Source organism: Cotesia typhae, unplaced genomic scaffold, assembly GCF_013202065.1.
Source record: "Cotesia typhae breed Kobodo isofemale line unplaced genomic scaffold, CoteBio_Ctyphae contig_11, whole genome shotgun sequence".
NCBI lineage: Eukaryota > Metazoa > Arthropoda > Insecta > Hymenoptera > Braconidae > Cotesia > Cotesia typhae.
In genome coordinates, this window is record NW_027423711.1 from 4,831,572 (window position 1) to 4,839,464 (window position 7,893).

Genomic DNA, 7,893 nt, shown 5'->3' on the forward strand with positions numbered 1-7,893 from the left:
TGGGAGAAAGAGAGGGAGAATAGAAATAAACATGGCCGCATGTTATTTTTGAAATTTTTAAATAAAATGGATCAGGAACAGGAAAATAATAAAGATGCTCCAAATAAAGTTAGAAAAAGTGTCCCGTACACTCCTTGGACAGGAGGACCTCATAATTTAGGTAAATAAATATTTTTTAATTATGGTTTTGTGTTTTTTATTTTATTGACAAGTAAATTGCATCATTTTTGTAATATTAAGGTTAAACTCAGGTATCATGTAGATTTTTGAGTTATTTGATTTTTTTCTTTTATTTTTAGGCGATCCTGATGACAAGTCACTGAGGAAAGTTGAAAAAGATATTTTAATTCCTAAAAAAGTTCGAGAGAGAGCTAAAAATGAAAAATGTGTTGATGAAGTTAAAGGTAAGAGTGTAAATAAATAATAGTAATGACATTACATTTGACATTTTTTTTTTTTTTTAATAAATTATTACAAAATTTTTTCATAATTTATTTAATGAAAAAAAAAATATCAAATGTCTGGTTTTAATATATAAAATTAAGTTAGCTGACATCTAAACTTTTTTAGAATTTTTTTTATTAATAAAATTATTAAAAATAATTTTTTTTTTAAATTGCACATGTAAAAAATTTGAAACAAATAATTTTATTCAAAAAGTTTATTTGTTGAAACAAATTAAAAAATTTTTAAATGACTGTTAACTTTAATATAATTTTTTTTTTCAATCCTCAGCTTTAACAGAATGCGGAAAAGCAAATGGATTTATGATTATCTTTAAATGCCGAGAAGAAAACCAAAAAATGTGGAATTGCTACGAAAAATGGTATCATGACCAAGAACTTATAGATCGCTGTACGCAAGAATATTTAAATGAAAGAACAATTTATCGCAGAACTGGAATCGGTGCTAAGTTTCAAAAAGAGCAGGGTCTTTCATAATTACAAATAATTAATTCTTATTATAAATATTACTGTATATTAAGATGTTAAATAATAATTAACTAGATACCACGTACAAAAATATCTACCTTATTTAATAGCTTATTAAATATAAATATATATTTTTTTTAGCAATTAGTTAATATAAATTACGAAGAATCATCACTGCTCTCGTCATTGGTGGCCGAGTCGTCCTTTTCATTCATTTTCCATCTTCTCCAGAGCAATTCACGGACTGTAAATTCCGATAGTGACTCCAAAAGTACTGGGTTAGTCAGTGAGACTGACGATGGCCACAAAACTTGCGCGACTAACAATTCCTGTGAATTATAATTCATTTTGATAAATTAAGTTGGGTGAATTTTTTTATTGTTGATAAAATACCTTTGCAGTGACTTCGCACAGTCGATTTAATTCGTACAAATTTTTCCAATCCATTTTACGGGTACATCTACTGTCGTCACGTATCAACGTATCTGCATCTACGGTTTCTATAACTACCAGGTATGATGCGTGATAGTATGATGGTCCTTGTTTATATAACACTAAAAAAATATTTTATTAATTATTCCGAAAAATAATTATACTAAAATTAACAGACATTTATCAATTTTTTGGATTTTTGTAATTAAATTACGTTAAAAAAAATTCTACAGCTAGAAATTGAAAGGAAAAAAAAACTTACTGAAATCAGAACCGTATTTTAATCCAGACTTGACAATCCATCCTTTGCTCCGAAAATAATGATAAACTATGTAGCGAGGCAAGAATAATTTATCCTGATTAAAGTGTGTCCATGCATCAGCGATAGAAATGTCCTTGTCTTGAAAATCCAGTAATTGCAGACACCCTAGTCCGAACATGAGGAAAAAAGTTTCCTCGAAAGTCAGCAGAAGAGTTTCAGTTAAAGGAAATCCGCCGGTTTCAACCCTCGGATTCACATTATTCAAATAATTTTCAGTATCCGAGTCACTATCTGGCAGAACCAGCATTTCATCAGCATCTACTTCTTCAATTTCATCCGTCGGACTGGGTGAAAAATCATTTTGACTCTGGAGATCATTGAGAACACAGATATCATCTTGGGAGTCATTGCGGGATCGCTCAGTCTTGTTTATTATTTCACAAACTTCCTCCTCTTCAGTAGAATCCAAAACAACTTCATCAATTTCAGGAGTATGAATTTTTGATTCAATTATTTTAAGATCGTCATCCTGGTCGGTGGACACTTCCATCGGCTCGTTTTCTTGCGACGATTCTACTTCATTTGCGTCACTGTCTAAATGGATAAATTCTTCCTTGGAATTTTCCTCGTTTTCATTCTTGATATTTAATGGGAATGTTGACAGTTGCTTTACTTCTTCCAGCCACTCTTTACGACGTCTCCATTGACGTTCGCGTGCTATCGGTGGTGCTCCAAAACGTCTGACGTTAAATTTTGGCATTGACTTTGACAGCGAGCCTTTTCCAAAAAATCCCTACAATAATTTATGTAACATTAATCAATTTATTTATTTGTTTTTTATAATTTATTTGTTACAAAAATTATCAAACCTCTGCTAAATTAATTTCTATATTTAATAAGAAAATTAACTTAGTAGATAGTTGATAATTTAAAAAAATTTTGTAACAAATAAATTATGGCAAAAAAAATTGACATTTAGAAATTTTAAAAAACTACAAATGCAATTTTTTTTAAATAATTTTTTGGAGCAAATTTATTTGTTAAAAAAATTTTTTAAATTGTCAAGTGACATCTAACTTCAATGTCATATATTTAATTATTGTTATTTATTAATAATAATTAATTTACTTTTAATAATAATAAGAATAAATATTATTACCATATTATGAACAGCTTTCATTTCTTGAGGATCAGAAATACAAGCATTAGCAACTCCAAGATGAGCTGTATAAATAATCCATTGATCTTTTTTACCAATACAAACTGGCAAAGGAGGATATTGCTGTTGATAAATTCGTCTTTTACGTCTCGGCTCTTTTAAATTCATTTCTTCTTTATAGATAAATTAATTTTGATAAACTATATTGACTAATTAATAAGAATTTAATATTCCAACATTATAATATTCACCTAAATATAATTTGACTTGGTAAACATAACCCAGTTGGCAGAAAAATGTTAACTGCGCGCATGCGCTTTGACAACTAAACATCTCCCGCGTTTTCTTCACTAAATTTTTATTTCTCGTGAAAATTATTCGGGTAATTAATTTAATGTGTTAATAATAAGTAATTAATTAAGTTTTAATTATTACAAAGTGATAAAATAATTTTTTCATATCAAAAATACAAAAATTAAAATTCTCCTGCGCAAGCGCACTTTTAAAAACCCGGTAACCTAAAAGTGAAACGCTACTTGTTTGTTTATTCCAGAACTAAATAATTTAATTAATTAACAATAAATAAAAAACAAAGTGCTTGTTAGTATATTTATGATAAATTTGGAATTTTTTGCAATTATCAATAATGACGGATACTGAAAATGTTGGAGAGTCAATGGAAGTTGATGAAAGTCCTAGTTCATCAAAGGATGCTCAAGTAATTTCTAAAACTAAGTCCAAAGGATCACTTTTGCCATGGTAATTAATTTTAATTTTAATTATTATTGTTGATAATTAAATATGATACTAAATTTAGTTGACATCTGTAATTTTTGTCATTTTTACACCAAAAAAATTATTAAAAAAAAATTACAATAATTTTTTGACATATATACAAGTGAAATTTTTTTATAATAATTTATTTTATTGAAAAATTATTTAAAAAAAAATTCCACATGCAATTTTTTTAAAATATTTTTTTGTTCTAATTTAATTATTAAAAAAAAATCAAAAATTAAAAATGTCAGCTAACTTTATTATTATTAAAATAAAATCAAAAATTATTGAACTAACTTAAGTAAAATTAAATAAAATACTAACTAATAACTTAAATTTATTAGGATTGAAAAGTACAGACCGCAGACCTTTGATGACATCATAGGAAACGAAGACACTGTATCCAGACTAGCAGTATTCGCGAAGCATGGAAACGCTCCTAACATTATAATCGCAGGTCCACCAGGAGTCGGAAAAACGACCACGATTTTGTGTCTGGCTCGCGCTCTCCTTGGACCAACGCTTAAAGACACCGTGCTGGAGCTGAACGCGTCCAACGATCGCGGTATCGATGTCGTGAGGAACAAGATAAAGATTTTCGCACAGAAGAAGGTCAATCTTCCGCCAGGTACCCACAAGATTATCATTCTAGATGAAGCTGACAGCATGACCGAGGGAGCTCAGCAAGCTCTGAGACGTACTATGGAGATTTTCAGCCACACCACTCGCTTTGCTTTGGCTTGCAACACCAGTGAAAAAATAATTGAACCCATTCAGTCTCGCTGTGCTATGCTGCGATATGGGAAGCTCACTGATGCCCAAGTTTTAGCGAAAGTCCTTCAAGTTTGTGAAAAAGAAAATGTAAATTATTTTTTTAAATCAATAATTACTAGTTAAAATTATTATTTATATTTTTAAAATATTTAACAGGTGTCTTATACAAATGATGGCTTGGAAGCAGTTGTATTCACCGCGCAAGGGGACATGAGACAAGCGCTGAATAATTTACAGTCTACTTTTAATGGATTTGGTCATGTTAACAGCGAGAATGTCTTCAAAGTCTGCGACGAACCTCATCCGCTGGTAATTAAAGAAATGCTGGAGCTCTGTACTCAGGGAAAAATTTCTAAAGCCTACGATGTCCTCAACAGCTTGTGGAAACTCGGATATTCTGCTGAAGACTTAATCAGTAATATCTTCAGAGTTGGAAAAAATTTACAAATTGATGAGACATTGAAGTTAGATTACATAAAAGTAATTTATTTTATTTTATTATTTAATATTAATATTCAATTTTTTACAGATCGGTACTGCCGTTTAAATTTAGAAAATTTTACAGGACATTAAAATTAGAAGCTTGATAATTTTTTTTAACAAAAATTTGTTCAAAAAAATTATTTTAAAAAAATTGAATTTTTTGGTTTTTAAAATTTCTACATTTTAATTTTTTTATTGCTATAATTTTTTTGTTAAAAAATTCTTAAAGCCAATTTTTCAATTCTACGGATAAAAATATTTATTTAAAAATGGTCATCAAACTACTTGACTTTGAAATTTTTAATATGACTTGTATAATATATTAAAAAAAAATAATTTATTAAATTTGAATGGTAGTATCGACATTAAATAAAATAATTTTTAATATTAATAATTCATAAATTTAAAGGAAATCGGGGTTACGCATCTGGACATCCTGGATGGAATAAACAGCTTACTACAACTCCACAACCTCCTAGCTCGTCTCTGTCGCCGTTCACTACTAAAATAATCCCATTGTTTTTTTTTAATTAAGAAAATATTAATTAATGGCTGTATAAAATGATCATACAGTTGATAAATTAAAAATAAAAAAAATATTTATTAAATCTCTTGGCTTTTAAATATCACAGCCTAGTAGCTTCAAGGTAAGCGTTTTTTTTCTTTCATATTATTATCCTAAAAATAAATAAATAATAAATATTACAGGTAGTGTAAGTACTGCTGAATAAAAAATTATTCAATCGGCGTTTTAATTTTTTTATTCAATTTTCGTACCATCGTCCACAGGCTACATGTTAATGTAACAAGATATAATGACACTGTGAACGTTAATTTGTTTTTGTTTAGGTACAAAAATAGGATTACGACCGGCTTTTTAAGCTTCGGCCTCCTCCAATTTTTTGATGAAAGATGCTTTCTTTTGGTTAACGCGGTTCTTGCGTTCAGAAAGCGACAACTTAGCGCGGTTCCAGCGCTTCTTAACCGGGTCCTTGGTCCTCTCTTTGGCTGTGAATTCTGGGTTGGCGCGAATTGCAGCGTGGGCCTTCTTGTAGATCTCTTCAATCTGTAAAAATAAAAATCAATGATTAAAATAAATTTATTACATCAAAAATAAATAATTATTAACTCTGTAAATGTTACAGACGGTTAATGGAGAAAAATACAAAGGAGCATAAATCATTTCGCTCAACCGATGTATCAATATTGTCCAATTGCGACGTTATTGAGATCTAAATTACCTCAAAACAATTTTTATTGGACGAAGCAAGGAATTTTTCAATTAATTAATTAATTAATATACATACAGCATCAGAAGCGATTCCATTCTTGATGTACTGAGAGAACTGACGCTTGTAAGCTTCCTCGTCTTCTTCTTCCAACTGCTTCATGTAGTTAGCAATGTGCTGGGCGAAGATGTGTTGACGGTGAACGTCAGCGTTGAATGACTTGGATTCATTGTCGTACCCAGGGAATCTCTTGGTGCTGTGGGGAATGTTGAGACCTCCGTCAACAGCGCCCTTCATCGCGCCGAAAACACGTGCTCCGGTGGTGGTACGCATCAATCCGGTGTCCAAGTAACATCTGAACGCTCCGGGTCCGTTGTCCAGCTCTTCTACGTTGTACTCGTCACCGGTTACTTCTGTAGTTCCGGTGTAGAGTTTGTCCAAGCCCAATTGCTTCAACAGCTGTAACAAATTAATTATTTAGAATATTAGTTGACTGAATTTTAGTGTCTTTTATTTTTAAATATTATTTTTAAAGCTTTTCTTGTCAGTCAAAGAAATTAGGGAACAAAGTTTCTTCATGGATTCTCAAAGCGAGCTGAGTGGATCATCATGTGAAAAGCTTTTTTTATTTTTGATAATATAATTAGCAGGCGCTAAATAATTTATTATTTTTTTAATCAATAATAATTTTAACTAATAGAAAAGTTTTGAAAATTATAATTTATCAAATTTTTTACGTCTCAATTATTTTTTAATAAAAAAATTCTAAAAATTTTTAGATGCCAGCTAATTTAATTTAAATTTTTTGATGGAAAAAAATTACTTACTCTTCTGGCAAGAAGAAGACCAGTGCAGTACGCAGCGGCATAGTTGGTAAGTCCAACCTTAACTCCGTATTTAGGGAGCTCGTGGCTGTAAGCAGCGCACACGATTCTGTCTCCCTCGATTCTGGAGTACGCGATCTGGCAAGTAATGTTCTTGTTCGAGAAACGAACGATCAAACGGTACTTGGGGGTGTTGTACTTGTTCTTGTCTTGGATGGTCAAGCGTTTACGGGCATAGTAATCGGTTTTACCCTCACGACGCCTCTTGAATTTAACTTGGAAACGCTTGAAGTACTGCTTGTTTTTCACTACTTTAACGAAACCCTGAAAAATAAATAAATATTAATAAAGTAAATTAAAATTGTTTATTAATTTAAAATAAAACTAATAATGAAGAATTGATTAAATGCAACGCGTGGAATAGATTGAAGTATGGACGCGCAATCATTTTTTTTAATCTAGTATTATTTGTAACATCTTGCAAAATTATAAAAATTTAATTACTGATTTAGTTTTATAAAATATTAATTTAATTAATTGTTAAAATATTTTTATTTTTATTTTTATGAAGGGTAATTGTTTTATTAAATGCTTACCATTTTAGTGGGATGAGAAGAAGTTGCGAGGCACCTTCTTCAACAGTAGACACGAGAAAGAACGATCAAGCCGCTACCCCCGTGAGTCTCGTCGCTGAATCAAGTTTTTTTTTCCCGTATGGAGACGCTAGTGTTTAATTCTTTTTTTTTTTTGATTATTATTTAGTGATTTGTCGACTGCGCATGTGCCAGATTTTAGCGGTTAAAAATTAAAATAATAATGGGTGCTAATTAAATTCCAAGTGTCATCTAAAATTTTTTAATAAATATGTATTTTTATTAATCAGCTGTCAGCTGATAATTTTTTGTTTTTTAAAAAAATATTATTTTTTAAAAATATGTACCTGTAATTTTTTTATTTGTGCTGATTTGTGACTTGTGATTATTTGTGATTAAGAATTAAAAATTTTGACAGTGCATCTATT

General features: G+C 30.0%; 4 protein-coding genes across 4 annotated transcripts; 2 read left to right on the forward strand and 2 right to left on the reverse strand.

Annotated features, from left to right (window-relative positions):
* Position 1: 1 nt before the first annotated feature.
* Positions 2 to 1,023, forward strand: LOC141529074 (COX assembly mitochondrial protein homolog). Its single transcript, XM_074245436.1, has 3 exons — positions 2 to 160; positions 300 to 404; positions 736 to 1,023. The coding sequence occupies exons 1-3, from the start codon at positions 40 to 42 to the stop codon at positions 939 to 941; spliced, it is 432 nt and encodes a 143-aa protein (XP_074101537.1). The 5' UTR covers positions 2 to 39; the 3' UTR covers positions 942 to 1,023.
* On the reverse strand, positions 948 to 3,055 carry Tsen2 (tRNA splicing endonuclease subunit 2). Its single transcript, XM_074245377.1, has 4 exons — positions 2,786 to 3,055; positions 1,627 to 2,419; positions 1,326 to 1,486; positions 948 to 1,261 (listed from the first exon to the last, which is right to left on the reverse strand). Exons 1-4 carry the CDS (start codon positions 2,951 to 2,953, stop codon positions 1,091 to 1,093), a joined length of 1,293 nt encoding a protein of 430 aa, XP_074101478.1. The 5' UTR covers positions 2,954 to 3,055; the 3' UTR covers positions 948 to 1,090.
* A 132-nt stretch (positions 3,056 to 3,187) lies between these two features.
* Rfc4 (replication factor C subunit RfC4) lies at positions 3,188 to 5,428 on the forward strand. Its single transcript, XM_074245390.1, has 4 exons — positions 3,188 to 3,544; positions 3,907 to 4,423; positions 4,493 to 4,816; positions 5,229 to 5,428. Exons 1-4 carry the CDS (start codon positions 3,432 to 3,434, stop codon positions 5,328 to 5,330), a joined length of 1,056 nt encoding a protein of 351 aa, XP_074101491.1. The 5' UTR covers positions 3,188 to 3,431; the 3' UTR covers positions 5,331 to 5,428.
* A 136-nt stretch (positions 5,429 to 5,564) lies between these two features.
* On the reverse strand, positions 5,565 to 7,595 carry Rpl5 (ribosomal protein L5). Its single transcript, XM_074245411.1, has 4 exons — positions 7,469 to 7,595; positions 6,876 to 7,196; positions 6,127 to 6,507; positions 5,565 to 5,885 (listed from the first exon to the last, which is right to left on the reverse strand). The coding sequence occupies exons 1-4, from the start codon at positions 7,469 to 7,471 to the stop codon at positions 5,697 to 5,699; spliced, it is 894 nt and encodes a 297-aa protein (XP_074101512.1). The 5' UTR covers positions 7,472 to 7,595; the 3' UTR covers positions 5,565 to 5,696.
* Positions 7,596 to 7,893: the final 298 nt, after the last annotated feature.

Coding starts and splice junctions, on each gene's coding strand:
- Tsen2 (XM_074245377.1), bottom strand. CDS start 2,953: ATGAATTTAAAAGAGCCGAGACGTAAAAGACGAATTTATCAACAGCAA. Junction 2,420..2,785: donor TGAAAGCTGTTCATAATATG/GTAATAATATTT, acceptor AAATTATTGTAG/GGATTTTTTGGAAAAGGCTC. Junction 1,487..1,626: donor AAAATACGGTTCTGATTTCA/GTAAGTTTTTTT, acceptor ATATTTTTTTAG/TGTTATATAAACAAGGACCA.
- LOC141529074 (XM_074245436.1), top strand. CDS start 40: ATGTTATTTTTGAAATTTTTAAATAAAATGGATCAGGAACAGGAAAAT. Junction 161..299: donor AGGAGGACCTCATAATTTAG/GTAAATAAATAT, acceptor TTTTATTTTTAG/GCGATCCTGATGACAAGTCA. Junction 405..735: donor ATGTGTTGATGAAGTTAAAG/GTAAGAGTGTAA, acceptor TTCAATCCTCAG/CTTTAACAGAATGCGGAAAA.
- Rpl5 (XM_074245411.1), bottom strand. Junction 6,508..6,875: donor GTCTTCTTCTTGCCAGAAGA/GTAAGTAATTTT, acceptor AATTTGTTACAG/CTGTTGAAGCAATTGGGCTT. Junction 5,886..6,126: donor ATGGAATCGCTTCTGATGCT/GTATGTATATTA, acceptor TTATTTTTACAG/ATTGAAGAGATCTACAAGAA.
- Rfc4 (XM_074245390.1), top strand. CDS start 3,432: ATGACGGATACTGAAAATGTTGGAGAGTCAATGGAAGTTGATGAAAGT. Junction 3,545..3,906: donor AAAGGATCACTTTTGCCATG/GTAATTAATTTT, acceptor TAAATTTATTAG/GATTGAAAAGTACAGACCGC. Junction 4,817..5,228: donor TGAAGTTAGATTACATAAAA/GTAATTTATTTT, acceptor ATAAATTTAAAG/GAAATCGGGGTTACGCATCT.